At 38.5% G+C, this 15,637-nt stretch overlaps 1 protein-coding gene across 1 annotated transcript in view; it reads left to right on the top strand.

Annotated features, from left to right (window-relative positions):
- LOC145247977 (catalase-like) overlaps nt 1-15,637 on the top strand; it is a 71,358-nt gene extending 55,721 nt beyond the window's left edge. Inside the window, exons 11-12 of the mRNA XM_080109635.1 lie at nt 494-661; nt 15,520-15,637. Of these exons, the coding sequence (XP_079965761.1) occupies nt 494-661; nt 15,520-15,552 (201 nt within the window). The 3' untranslated portion in view covers nt 15,553-15,637. The remainder of the gene's footprint in view (nt 1-493; nt 662-15,519) is intronic.

Below are 15,637 nucleotides of genomic sequence, written 5' to 3'. Positions count from 1 at the left end.
ATGATCACAATGGAAAAGAAGTTTCCTTTCTTCCACGTACCAAGTGTCGGGCAGAATATCTATGAAGAGTTTCTTTCCAAAGGCTTTTCATCTGTGATAAACATTGTCACAAGTTTGCTTCCCTGAGGTCTACAGCATGGTCATCTTCAAATGTAATGTAAATAAACACTTGCCATAAACCATCTCCATAAATACTGAAATTTTATTCGAGCCATTCATTATTTTATAAAAAATATTCCTCCTCATTAAACTGACCTTGCATCCATCACGTGTTTATCCTTGAGTGGCTTTTGGCCTTGGTAAATAATTGATTAGTAAAAACAAAGAAAAAAACAAACCTTTTTTTTTTTCTTTTTTTTTTTTTAAACTCAAACTACTCTATTTTCTTATTCAGGATCCTGGGTAACGCCAGGCTAGTACAAAATGAAAGAAAATTCAACCATTTTTTTTACCATTGTTATCTAATCCATTTTTTTTTTTTTTTCTACACCAGGTCTTGAATCCAGCTGAACGCAAGAGGTTGGTCAAAAATATTGCCAACCATCTGATTGGTGCTCAAGAATTCCTCCAGAGTAGAGCTATAAAAACCTTTGGACAAGCAGATCCAGAATATGGTCGAAAACTTCAAGAGGAACTGAACAAACTAAAGTTAGAAAAAGGAGTAAGAATATTTTTTTTCTTCGTTTTTTTAATCGTTTAACAGTTATAAAGATGCCTCCATTTGGGCTGTGGTGTTACCTGATCAGACTGTCTGAAGATATTGGCTTTCTGACCTAAAATGCACCAAACATTATTGTTATTGTTTTTTCTTTCTTTTTTTTCTTTTTTTTTTTTTTTTTTTTTTGCAAAACTCAGTTATGTTCTGCAAAGTCAAAAACAAAAGCAATAATTCCCTTTACAAAAAACAGAAAAAACAAACAGCATGAATAAATATTTGAAAATATAAAAATAAAAACCGTATTTATACTTTTTATTTTTCTATCCAAATAGAGTTGATATGCCACAAAACAAAACGAGCAAACCAAACACTATGAATAAATATTTGAAAATATAAAGGACTTTAAGCATAAAAACTTTTTTCAAAATTACTGGATTTTGCATTAAATAACCCAAAAAGGGTTGATATGCCATAAAACAACCAAACCACTCGGCAAATGTGGAATGTAGCTCCTCTCAAGAAAGACGAGAAGTTCAAAAGCAAGTTAAGTGAAAACTGAGGGATGCTGGATTTCATGTGGATGGCAGGAAACGATTAATAATAGGATTACTATTTTAAGGCATCTTCATCCAAAACCATCACAAAAAGTGATTTATTATTAAAGGTGTTGTAATTGTAGTCGTATTTCTAGAAGGGCAGACTTCTAGTATTAGGGGACAAACATAGAAGAAGGGCAGACTTTTAGCATTAGGGGACAAACATAGAAGAAGGGCAGACTTCTAGCATTAGGGGACAAACATAGAAGAAGGGCAGACTTTTAGCATTAGGGGACAAACATAGAAGAAGGGCAGACTTTTAGCATTAGGGGACAAACATAGAAGAAGGGCAGACTTTTAGCATTAGGGGACAAACATAGAAGAAGGGCAGACTTTTAGCATTAGGGGACAAACATAGAAGAAGGGCAGACTTCTAACATTAGGGGACAAACATAGAAGAAGGGCAGACTTCTAGCATTAGGGGACAAACATAGAAGAAGGGCAGACTTTTAGCATTAGGGGACAAACATAGAAGAAGGGCAGACTTTTAGCATTAGGGGACAAACATAGAAGAAGGGCAGACTTCTAGCATTAGGGGACAAACATAGAAGAAGGGCAGACTTTTAGCATTAGGGGACAAACATAGAAGAAGGGCAGACTTCTAGCATTAGGGGACAAACATAGAAGAAGGGCAGACTTTTAGCATTAGGGGACAAACATAGAAGAAGGGCAGACTTCTAGCATTAGGGGACAAACATAGAAGGGCAGACTTTTAGCATTAGGGGACAAACATAGAAGAAGGGCAGACTTCTAGCATTAGGGGACAAACATGGAAGAAGGGCAGACTTTTAGCTTTAGGGGACAAACATAGAAGGGCAGACTTTTAGCATTAGGGGACAAACATAGAAGAAGAGCAGACTTTTAGCACTAGGGGACAAACATAGAAGAAGGGCAGACTTTTAGCATTAGGGGACAAACATAGAAGAAGGGCAGACTTTTAGCATTAGGGGACAAACATAGAAGAAGGGCAGACTTTTAGCATTAGGGGACAAACATAGAAGAAGCGCAGACTTCTAGAATTAGGGGACAAACATAGAAGAAGGGCAGACTTTTAGCATTAGGGGACAAACATAGAAGGGCAGACTTTTAGCATTAGGGGACAAACATAGAAGAAGGGCAGACTTTTAGCATTAGGGGACAAACATAGAAGAAGGGCAGACTTTTAGCATTAGGGGACAAACATAGAAGAAGGGCAGACTTCTAGCATTAGGGGACAAACATAGAAGAAGGGCAGACTTTTAGCATTAGGGGACAAACATAGAAGAAGGGCAGACTTTTAGCATTAGGGGACAAACATAGAAGAAGGGCAGACTTCTAGCATTAGGGGACAAACATAGAAGAAGGGCAGACTTTTAGCATTAGGGGACAAACATAGAAGAAGGGCAGACTTCTAGCATTAGGGGACAAACATAGAAGAAGGGCAGACTTCTAGCATTAGGGGACAAACATAGAAGAAGGGCAGACTTTTAGCATTAGGGGACAAACATAGAAGAAGGGCAGACTTTTAGCATTAGGGGACAAACATAGAAGAAGGGCAGACTTTTAGCATTAGGGGACAAACATAGAAGAAGGGCAGACTTCTAGCATTAGGGGACAAACATAGAAGAAGGGCAGACTTTTAGCATTAGGGGACAAACATAGAAGAAGGGCAGACTTTTAGCATTAGGGGACAAACATAGAAGAAGGGCATACTTTTAGCATTAGGGGACAAACATAGAAGAAGGGCAGACTTTTAGCATTAGGGGACAAACATAGAAGAAGGGCAAACTTTTAGCATTAGGGGACAAACATAGAAGAAGGGCAGACTTTTAGCATTAGGGGACAAACATAGAAGAAGGGCAGACTTCTAGCATTAGGGGACAAACATAGAAGAAGGGCAGACTTTTAGCATTAGGGGACAAACATAGAAGAAGGGCAGACTTTTAGCATTAGGGGACAAACATAGAAGAAGGGCAGACTTTTAGCATTAGGGGACAAACATAGAAGAAGGGCAGACTTTTAGCATTAGGGGACAAACATAGAAGAAGGGCAGACTTTTAGCATTAGGGGACAAACATAGAAGGGCAGACTTCTAGCATTAGGGGACAAACATAGAAGAAGGGCAGACTTTTAGCATTAGGGGACAAACATAGAAGAAGGGCAGACTTTTAGCATTAGGGGACAAACATAGAAGAAGGGCAGACTTCTAGCATTAGGGGACAAACATAGAAGAAGGGCAGACTTTTAGCATTAGGGGACAAACATAGAAGAAGGGCAGACTTTTAGCATTAGGGGACAAACATAGAAGAAGGGCAGACTTTTAGCATTAGGGGACAAACATAGAAGAAGGGTAGACTTTTAGCATTAGGGGACAAACATAGAAGAAGGGCAGACTTCTAGCATTAGGGGACAAACAGAGAAGAAGGGCAGACTTTTAGCATTAGGGGACAAACATAGAAGAAGGGCAGACTTCTAGCATTAGGGGACAAACATAGAAGAAGGGCAGACTTTTAGCATTAGGGGACAAACATAGAAGAAGGGCAGACTTTTTGCATTAGGGGACAAACATAGAAGAAGGGCAGACTTTTAGCATTAGGGGACAAACATAGAAGAAGGGCAGACTTTTAGCATTAGGGGACAAACATAGAAGAAGGGCAGACTTTTAGCATTAGGGGACAAACATAGAAGAAGGGCAGACTTCTAGCATTAGGGGACAAACTTAGAAGAAGGGCAGACTTTTAGCATTAGGGGACAAACATAGAAGAAGGGCAGACTTCTAGCATTAGGGGACAAACATAGAAGAAGGGCAGACTTTTAGCATTAGGGGACAAACATAGAAGAAGGGCAGACTTCTAGCATTAGGGGACAAACATAGAAGAAGGGCAGACTTTTAGCATTAGGGGACAAACATAGAAGGGCAGACTTCTAGCATTAGGGGACAAACATAGAAGAAGGGCAGACTTTTAGCATTAGGGGACAAACATAGAAGAAGGGCAGACTTTTAGCATTAGGGGACAAACATAGAAGAAGTGCAGACTTCTAGCATTAGGGGACAAAAATAGAAGAAGGGCAGACTTTTAGCATTAGGGGACAAACATAGAAGAAGGGCAGACTTCTAGCATTAGGGGACAAACATAGAAGAAGGGCAGACTTCTAGCATTAGGGGACAAACATAGAAGAAGGGCAGACTTTTAGCATTAGGGGACAAACATAGAAGAAGGGCAGACTTCTAGCATTAGGGGACAAACATAGAAGAAGGGCAGACTTCTAGCATTAGGGGACAAACCTAGAAGAAGGGCAGACTTTTAGCATTAGGGGACAAACTTAGAAGAAGGGCAGACTTTTAGCATTAGGGGACAAACATAGAAGAAGGGCAGACTTTTAGCATTAGGGGACAAACATAGAAGAAGGGCAGACTTTTAGCATTAGGGGACAAACATAGAAGAAGGGCAGACTTTTAGCATTAGGGGACAAACATAGAAGAAGGGCAGACTTTTCGCATTAGGGGACAAACATAGAAGAAGGGCAGACTTTTAGCATTAGGGGACAAACATAGAAGGGCAGACTTCTAGCATTAGGGGACAAACATAGAAGAAGGGCAGACTTTTAGCATTAGGGGACAAACATAGAAGAAGGGCAGACTTTTAGCTTTAGGGGACAAACATAGAAGAAGGGCAGACTTTTAGCATTAGGGGACAAACATAGAAGAAGGGCAGACTTTTAGCATTAGGGGACAAACATAGAAGAAGGGCAGACTTTACGCATTAGGGGACAAACATAGAAGAAGGGCAGACTTTTAGCATTAGGGGACAAACATAGAAGAAGGGCAGACTTTTAGCATTAGAGGACAAACATAGAAGAAGGGCAGACTTTTAGCATTAGGGGACAAACATAGAAGAAGGGCAGACTTTTAGCATTAGGGGACAAACGTAGAAGGGCAGACTTCTAGCATTAGGGGACAAACATAGAAGAAGGGCAGACTTTTAGCATTAGGGGACAAACATAGAAGAAGGGCAGACTTTTAGCATTAGGGGACAAACATAGAAGAAGGGCAGACTTTTAGCATTAGGGGACAAACATAGAAGAAGGGCAGACTTCTAGCATTAGGGAACAAACATAGAAGAAGGGCAGACTTTTAGCAGTAGGGGACAAACATAGAAGAAGGGCAGACTTTTAGCATTAGGGGACAAACATAGAAGAAGGGCAGACTTTTAGCATTAGGGGACAAACATAGAAGAAGGGCAGACTTTTAGCATTAGGGGACAAACATAGAAGAAGGGCAGACTTCTAGCATTAGGGGACAAACATAGAAGAAGGGCAGACTTTTAGCATTAGGGGACAAACATAGAAGAAGGGCAAACTTTTAGCATTAGGGGACAAACATAGAAGAAGGGCAGACTTCTAGCATTAGGGGACAAACATAGAAGAAGGGCAGACTTCTAGCATTAGGGGACAAACATAGAAGAAGGGCAGACTTCTAGCATTAGGGGACAAACATAGAAGAAGGGCAGACTTTTAGCATTAGGGGACAAACATAGAAGAAGGGCAGACTTTTAGCATTAGGGGACAAACATAGAAGGGCAGACTTCTAGCATTAGGGGACAAACATAGAAGAAGGGCAGACTTTTAGCATTAGGGGACAAACATAGAAGAAGGGCAGACTTCTAGCATTAGGGGACAAACATAGAAGAAGGGCAGACTTCTAGCATTAGGGGACAAACATAGAAGAAGGGCAGACTTTTAGCATTAGGGGACAAACATAGAAGAAGGGCAGACTTCTAGCATTAGGGGACAAACATAGAAGAAGGGCAGACTTCTAGCATTAGGGGACAAACCTAGAAGAAGGGCAGACTTTTAGCATTAGGGGACAAACATAGAAGAAGGGCAGACTTTTAGCATTAGGGGACAAACATAGAAGAAGGGCAGACTTTTAGCATTAGGGGACAAACATAGAAGAAGGGCAGACTTTTAGCATTAGGGGACAAACATAGAAGAAGGGCAGACTTTTAGCATTAGGGGACAAACATAGAAGAAGGGCAGACTTTTAGCATTAGGGGACAAACATAGAAGGGCAGACTTTTAGCATTAGGGGACAAACATAGAAGAAGGGCAGACTTTTAGCATTAGGGGACAAACATAGAAGGGCAGACTTCTAGCATTAGGGGACAAACATAGAAGAAGGGCAGACTTTTAGCATTAGGGGACAAACATAGAAGAAGGGCAGACTTTTAGCATTAGGGGGACAAACCTAGAAGAAGGGCAGACTTTTAGCATTAGGGGACAAACATAGAAGAAGGGCAGACTTTTAGCATTAGGGGACAAACATAGAAGAAGGGCAGACTTTTAGCATTAGGGGACAAACATAGAAGAAGGGCAGACTTCTAGCATTAGGGGACAAACATAGAAGAAGGGCAGACTTTTAGCATTAGGGGACAAACATAGAAGGGCAGACTTCTAGCATTAGGGGACAAACATAGAAGAAGGGCAGACTTTTAGCATTAGGGGACAAATATAGAAGAAGGGCAGACTTTTAGCATTAGGGGACAAACCTAGAAGAAGGGCAGACTTTTAGCATTAGGGGACAAACATAGAAGGGCAGACTTCTAGCATTAGGGGACAAACATAGAAGAAGGGCAGACTTCTAGCATTAGGGGACAAACATAGAAGAAGGGCAGACTTTTAGCATTAGGGGACAAACATAGAAGAAGGGCAGACTTTTAGCATTAGGGGACAAACATAGAAGAAGGGCAGACTTTTAGCATTAGGGGACAAACATAGAAGAAGGGCAGACTTTTAGCATTAGGGGACAAACATAGAAGAAGGGCAGACTTTTAGCATTAGGGGACAAACATAGAAGAAGGGCAGACTTTTAGCATTAGGGGACAAACATAGAAGAAGGGCAGACTTTTAGCATTAGGGGACAAACATAGAAGAAGGGCAGACTTCTAGCATTAGGGGACAAACATAGAAGAAGGGCAGACTTTTAGCATTAGGGGACAAACATAGAAGAAGGGCAGACTTTTAGCATTAGGGGACAAACATAGAAGAAGGGCAGACTTTTAGCATTAGGGGACAAACATAGAAGGGCAGACTTCTAGCATTAGGGGACAAACATAGAAGAAGGGCAGACTTTTAGCATTAGGGGACAAACATAGAAGGGCAGACTTTTAGCATTAGGGGACAAACATAGAAGAAGGGCAGACTTTTAGCATTAGGGGACAAACATAGAAGAAGGGCAGACTTTTAGCATTAGGGGACAAACATAGAAGAAGGGCAGACTTTTAGCATTAGGGGACAAACATAGAAGAAGGGCAGACTTTTAGCATTAGGAGACAAACATAGAAGAAGGGCAGACTTTTAGCAGTAGGGGACAAACATAGGAGAAGGGCAGACTTTTAGCAGTAGGGGACAAACATAGGAGAAGGGCAGACTTCTAGCATTAGGGGACAAACATAGCATTGTTTGGTGGCTTGTGATGCTTTAGGATTTGATCCTGGTGGATGAACCATTCTTCATTTCACCATTCTATTAGACAAGAGATTAGAGAGGCCTGATCAGGTCAATCGGATGGTCACCTTGTACCGTATTATTTATAGGTATGTCTACCAAAAACTTTTGACACATGCGATGGATCCTGATGAAATTGGTATCGTTTTGAGCTCGACATCTCCAACAATAAATATTGAAAAATTGGCCAAAAACATTAATTCCTTCACCCTCAACTGGGCAGTTTTCTGCAAGGAGGGGTCGTTTTTTCGTCAACATTTTTTGCAAGTCATCATCTCCGTTAGATCGACTAGCCTTGATTCCAATGTTCACGACTTCCGGTTTCGCCATTGATGCATCGGCTAAAACGTTACTTTTCTTATAAACCTTCTTTTTCTCCTTCGCATTACTACTACTGCCTACTACCACTTTTTTTTTTTTTTTTTTAACACCTCTCTCCACCTTGGCTGCCTACTGTTGTTTTGATCCCCCTGCCCCCACCATAGAGTTGATATGCCACAAAACAAAACGACCAAACCAAACACTATGAATAAATATTTGAAAATATAAAGGACTTTAAGCATAAAAACTTTTTTCAAAATTACTGGATTTTGCATTAAATAACCCAAAAAGGGTTGATATGCCATAAAACAACCAAACCACTCGGCAAATGTGGAATGTAGCTCCTCTCAAGAAAGACGAGAAGTTCAAAAGCAAGTAAAGTGAAAACTGAGGGATGCTGGATTTCATGTGGATGGCAGGAAAGGATTAATAATAGGATTACTATTTTAAGGCATCTTCATCCAAAACCATCACAAAAAGTGATTTATTATTAAAGGTGTTGTAATTGTAGTCGTATTTCTAGAAGGGCAGACTTTTAGCATTAGGGGACAAACATAGAAGAAAGGCAGACTTCTAGCATTAGGGGACAAACATAGAAGAAGGGCAGACTTTTAGCATTAGGGGACAAACATAGAAGAAGGGCAGACTTCTAGCATTAGGGGACAAACATAGCATTGGTTGGTGGCTTGTGATGCTTTAAGATTTGATCCTGGTAGACGAGCTATTCTTCAGAGGCCTGATCCGATCAATTAGATGGTCACATTGTACCCTAGTATTTATAAGTTCATTCCCGTATCATTCAATTTGATTCTTCTAAAAATAAAAACCAAATTTCTACTTTTTATTTTTTTCTACCCAAATTAATAGTAAAAAGCAATTGTCGGTGGTTAGTCACGTTGAGAATGAAGATTACCAATGCCATGTAACCTCTGTGGAATTTTCTCCGAAGAGTGTGTTGCAGCAAGCTGATAGGCAAGGAATACAAGGTGGTAACAGCAACAGCAAAGAGATGACAAACACAGATGAACAGTCAAAAATGGTGGATATCGTGTTTTATTTAGCACAGGAAAATGGTAGGTTGTAAAGGGAACCAAAAACATGTATCTGGATCACTTCAGAGTTAGGACGGACATCTCATGGGGTTGAAATTTGGGCATTCCTAGGGGTACGATGGCATGCCTCAAGTTGATTCAGGCTGTGTGGATGGGGTGTTGTGCTGGAACTGATAGCGGACGTCGATGGGCACTGGAAATGGTAGCCAGACATTGAGGGGTGCTGGAACTGGTAGCCGGCAATTGACGGCCACTGGAACTGGTAGCTGGATGTCGATGGGCACTGTAACTGGGAGCTGGACGGCGACAGATACTAAAGTTGTTAACTGGAACCACTGAAGCTGGTGCTGCAGGAAGGAGAAATCGAAGCACAAGCAGGTACTGGAATGGCAAGCTAAGAGGAGAGTCTCAGGAGGCAAACGGCAGTGGAGAGTGAAATGTGTATCGCATTCAACTAGTTTGTGGCTCGTCTTTAAAAGAACGGTTTGAATTGCATTAATTGTTTGAGGTTAGTCCTTAAAAGGCAGGGCTTGACACCTTGACAAGAGCGCATCTAAGTCTGGATTGGGAGTCGCCTTGAACTCCCTGGCCGAGCTGCCTGTTTGTTCAAAAAGCAGCAGGCTTTATAAAAAGGCAGCCACTTTACTGATGTGGGCTCATTAAACATACAAATGACTACAATTAATTCCTGGCCAGATTTTTTATGGTTAAGAATGTCTGGAGATTCTTTGTCCAAAATTAAAGTCAGTTGTTTTGTTTGAATGTGCTAAAAAAAAAAAAAGGAAATTTGTGTCTTTTTCCTTTGCTGTCAAAATAAGCAGGAGGAATCTCACTTTTCTTATCACGGGTGCTGTGCGTGATTGAAGCGTGTCTCTCGTGTGTGTGTGTGTGTGTGTGTATGTTTCTGCTGGTGATGTTTGTAAACAAATGGCGCATGCTGCGACAAATGATGTTTTCTAAGTGTATTGCAATGTATTCTAGGAATCTATATATTAATACCGTAGTACCTTTAACATACGTACGTACGTGTGTCACGAGCTCCAGATGATAAATTATTCGATCGGGAGATCCTATTTATTAAAAAGTAGGATAGAAGGTGATAACATACTCCGAACATTATACGCTAATTTAATGTCCGTAGTATGTTCTCACCTTCTATCCTTCTTTTTGATAAATAAGATCCCGAAGACGCAAAAAATTCAAATTAAAACGTGAAACTAAAATATACCTTCTTGGTTTTTTGACTAAGATCCAAGGGTAGTATCTGTTCTGTCCAAAGATGGTATAATGATACCATGGCATTTCCATTCATGCCGGGCGTTCATACGATGGAAGTATGTCATTGGCTAGTGCTTTCTCTCTGGTATTTCCATCCTCCTTGACCATTCGACTAGTTGGTGTAGTCCCAGTTGTGCTGACGCCAGTTTTTTTTTTGGGGGGGGGGGTTCTAATAATACACTTGTTATTGTTCATATTATTATAACTATTATTATTGCCATTATTCTTATTACAACTATCTATATATGAATACTGTAATACCTTTTAACGTACTACGTACATGTGTCATGGTTTCCAAATTATAAATTATTCGATCAGGAGATCCTATTTATTAAAAAGGAGGATAGAAGGTAACATACTACGAACATTAAATTAGTATTTAGATAAACGCTAATTAAATGTTTGCAGTATATTATCACATTCTATCCTCTTTTTTAGTAAATAGGATCTCCCGATCACCGAAGACACAATGTAAAAAAAAATAATAATAAAATAAAATGTTGTCGCTTTGGGGCAATACGTGAAACTAAAACATACCTTCTTGGTCTTCTGGCTAGGATCCAAGGGTAGTATCTGTTCTGTCTTAAGATGGTATAATGATATTCTGAGGTTTCAGTTTGCGTCAGGCATCCATACAATGGAAAGATGTCACAGACTCTTATGAGGATATTGGAGATAAACCATAATAATCAGATATATTTTGACACTACATTAAGCAAATTACTTAGATAAATACTTTTACAGTTTTAACAAAAAGGCTACAACAATATTGCAGGGTCTTCATTTATGCTGAACGTCACAGAATACCCAGCTGCAATGTATTACATATGAAAAATACCATTGTAGAATTTCCACAGGTCCTGCTAGTATAAATAATTATCCTATCTTCAAAATTATACTTGACAAATTTATTTAAATAGCACATAGATATGCCGTAGTCTGGATTGTCTCTCCACCACTTGGCTTTCTTCTCAATCATTCCCATAGCCTCATGATCTGTTTAGTTTACTTTTTCTTTTTTTTTTTTTTTTTTTTTTTACACAGTGATCACCACTTATCAAGGCCCGGAAGCCACTCAGGGATAAGGGTTATTGCAAGTACATTACGTTAGTGTCGAGATTTGATGAAGTGTTTACTTAAGGGGGCGGTTCATTAGGAATTTGTTAACATTGGACTTGAAGACATCCAAGTTGTAGTCTGGTGGGAAGCAGGCAGACAGAACAGAGTTCCACAGGCGTGCAGTTCTAAGAAAGAAGCTTTGTTCATGGAATCCGCATTTTGATTTAGGCACAGATATAGAGTGGGGGAAATTTTTCACAGTAGATTCAGCTAGACGGGTGTTTTTCGTGAAAGATTGGTGAGGGGGGGGGCCAGAGATTGGAGTTCAGACGAACACCTGCCATGGAAATAACGATAAAACAAGGATAGGCTCGCAACGTCTCTTCTGTGGGAGAGGGGTTGCAGAGTAGAGAAAAGGGCATCCCCCACTAAGCCACAAAGTCTATTTTGTACTCTGTCAAGGCAGGATAGGCTGTTTTTAGCAGCTCCTGCCCAGATATGGCAACAGTATTCCATCCTTGGACGTACTTGGCTTTTATATAGATATAGAATTGCATCAGTAGTGAGATATCTTCTGGAGCGGTAGAAGGATCCCACCATCTTTCCAGCGACCTTGGCAACAGACTTGATGTACGTGTTCCATTTCAGATCAGGTTGTTTTATCCCTGGCTAGGTGTGATCATGTCGGACTCTGCTCCGGTGACCTTTCTCTTGATCATTTCCATTGCTTCATTGTCCTGTTGTTCTTAATGTCCACTTATTGTTTGTTTGTAGGCCTCAAAAGATGTTGAGCCGTTCATATGATAGTAATTCTAGAAGTGTAAGCCACTTTGAGCTTCAGATGGTTCGCTGTTACACACAAGTCCTGGGAGGTGACTTGTTTGTAGTAGACAGTTCCACAGAACAAAATATTCTTACTGTGTCGAAACCCGGGAAAAGAACATGTGAAATTGCTCCAGAAAAGGTTTAATATTTATGAAGCAATTCTGGTTTCTGATTGGTTGGTAGCAGAACGTGAATTAATTTGATTCGTCAGTTCTTAGCAGCATCGTTTATAAATAGAATCGTCCGACTGTGTGGGATCATACCCCATTAAAAACACCAAAATATTGCAACAGTAATTCTATTTACTATGTTGTTTGCTGTCTGATCCATGTGTTTGTTTTTCTTTTCCATGATGCATTCTGTTATGCATTGTGCCGAGTCTTTCTTTAGCTGTCGATATGCCGTAAGCTATAATAAACAATCTCTCTGAAAGAACAAACTATGTAATAAAGTGAGCAAGTCATGGAACTAACAAGCCAGTTGCCACTTATTGTTATGCGATCTAAAATATACATATTTTTATATTTCTTATTAATATTAACTTTAGAGATATCCTAAAAAATGCAGCTCAGCACTATTTCAGAACACCTGTCTCTTGCACGTAAATATTAAAGTCTGTATTAATTTTACTATGGTAGAAGTGCACTGGTATAATTAGAAATTTGAAAAAAAAAAAAAAACAGATAACACAATGCAAGACTTTGTCTTTTGTTTTTTTTTTTGTTTTTTTTTTTCAAAAACATTAATTTTTTTTATTTTTAATCAAAATTTTCGTCTCCATGAATCTTCTTCAGGATAAGGCAGACATTTTTTTTTCCGTTGTTGAGGTCTTTTTTTTTTTTTTACAAGGGTGTCACCACTTATCAAGGCCCAGAGGCCACTCGAGGATAAGGGTTAATAGGTATACATTAGTCATTGTGATTTTAGCATAGTAAACAGTGGGAATTTTGAAGCTTGGATTACTTAGGGGGACGATTCAATTAGAACTTGTTCACATTGGACTTTTTCTTTTTTTTTTTTTTTTTTCATAGGTATCAACTCATTATCAAGGCCAAGCGGCCACTCAAGGATAAGGGTTAAAGAGTGTACAGTAGAAATTGGACAATATAATAATCATTAGTAATGAAAATTTGTTAAATTTGATAACTTATATGGAACGGCTCATCAAGAACTTATTTACGTTAGACTTGAAGACAACCATATTGTAGTCAGCCGGAAAGCAGGAAAACGGAAGACAATTCCACAGGCGTGCAGTTCTAAGAAAGAGGCTTTGTTCATGGAATCTACGTTTAGGTTTAGGCACAGATAAAGAGTGGGGGGAATTATTGATAGTGTTTACAGCTAGACGAGTGTTTCTTGTGAAAGTTAGGCGAGGGGGGACCATAGATTGAAGCTCAGTCGAACACTTTCCATGAAAATAACGATACATCAGAGAAAAACTCGTAACATTTGTCTTTTGTTTTTTTTTTTGTTTTTTTTTTTTTTCAAAAACATTAATTTTTTTTATTTTTAATCAAATTTTTCGTCTCCATGAATCTTCTTCAGGATGATACAGACATTTTTTTTTCCATTGTTGAGGTCTTTTTTTTTTTTTTTTTTTTTCATAGGTATCAACTCATTATCAAGGCCAAGAGGCCACTCAAGGATAAGGGTTAAAGAGTGTACAGTAGAAATTGGACAATATAATAATCATTAGTAATGAAAATTTGTTAAATTTGATAACTTATATGGAACAGCTCATCAAGAACTTATTTACGTTAAACCTGAAGACAACCATATTGTAGTCAGCCGGAAAGCAGGAAAACGGAAGACAATTCCACAGGCGTGCAGTTCTAAGAAAGAAGCTTTGTTCATGGAATCTACGTTTAGGTTTAGGCACAGATAAAGAGTGGGGGGAATTATTGATAGTGTTTACAGCTAGACGAGTGTTTCTTGTGAAAGTTAGGCGAGGGGGGACCATAGATTGAAGCTCAGTCGAACACTTTCCATGAAAATAACGATACATCAGAGAAAAACTCGCAACATTTGTCTTTTGTTTTTGTTTTTTTTGTTTTTTTTTTCAAAAACATTAATTTTTTTTATTTTTAATCAAAATTTTCGTCTCCATGAATCTTCTTCAGGATGATACAGAAATTTTTTTTTCCATTGTTGAGGTCTTTTTTTTTTTTTTTTTTTTTTCATAGGTATCAACTCATTATCAAGGCCAAGAGGCCACTCAAGGATAAGGGTTAAAGAGTGTACAGTAGAAATTGGACAATATAATAATCATTAGTAATGAAAATTTGTTAAATTTGATAACTTATATGGAACGGCTCATCAAGAACTTATTTACGTTAGACTTGAAGACAACCATATTGTAGTCAGCCGGAAAGCAGGAAAACGGAAGACAATTCCACAGGCGTGCAGTTCTAAGAAAGAAGCTTTGTTCATTTAATCAAAATTTTCGTCTCCATGAATCTTCTTCAGGATGATACAGAAATTTTTTTTTCCATTGTTGAGGCTCATCAAGAACTTATTTACGTTAAACCTGAAGACAACCATATTGTAGTCAGCCGGAAAGCAGGAAAACAGAAGACAATTCCACAGGTCTTATGGCATTACCAAATATCACTGATTTCTTATGGTCTTGAAGAAGAAACTGTTTTTTAATCTCTGATAGCCATAGGGAGATGCATTGGCACAAAAAAAAAAAAAAGCTTGTATCACTCATGAAGCTGAAAATTTAGATTCAAAAAAAAAAATAATAATTTACTTATATTTTAAAATCCCACATTATTTTATCTGGTTCCTTAACGGATTTTCAAATTTCTCATTAAATTCAATGTGGTTTTGACAAAAAAAATGCTTTATTTGATTAAAAAATAAAATTACTATGGGTGTTTCTCTACACTAATGCGATGTGAATATCAAAATGACTTTGACATTTTTACACTGAAGATATTTCAAGATGGCCACGTTACAACGTGTGTTGCATTCTGGGATTGCAATTTTTTTTTTTCTTTTTTTTTGCATTTATTTTTTTCTATAAAATTTTCACTATTCCAAAATTGGTATCTTTTTTTTCCACAAATTTTTCTTTTTCTGCAAAAAATAATTAAATAATAAAAAAAAAAAAAGGCATGTAACTGGTACCACCACTGATTCCAACATTTGAAAAGTGAATTTTATTGTTTTTAAATGAAGTTGTTTTTATTGAATGGACGCTTATATTGCATACTAAAAGGATTTTTCTTTTATCTTTCAGAAAACTTCCAGTGGTGTCCAGGCTAATTTATAAAGAAGAGTGATAATAGATACTGAAATACTAATTTCCAAAATAATTCATTTTTTTTTCTACTGAAATTAAAAGTTAAATCGATCAA

The sequence above is a fragment of the Euprymna scolopes genome, chromosome 26 (genome assembly GCF_053919585.1).
Source record: "Euprymna scolopes isolate OS-2025 chromosome 26, ASM5391958v1, whole genome shotgun sequence".
Taxonomy (NCBI): domain Eukaryota; kingdom Metazoa; phylum Mollusca; class Cephalopoda; order Sepiida; family Sepiolidae; genus Euprymna; species Euprymna scolopes.
This window is presented reverse-complemented; position numbering and strand designations above follow the sequence as displayed.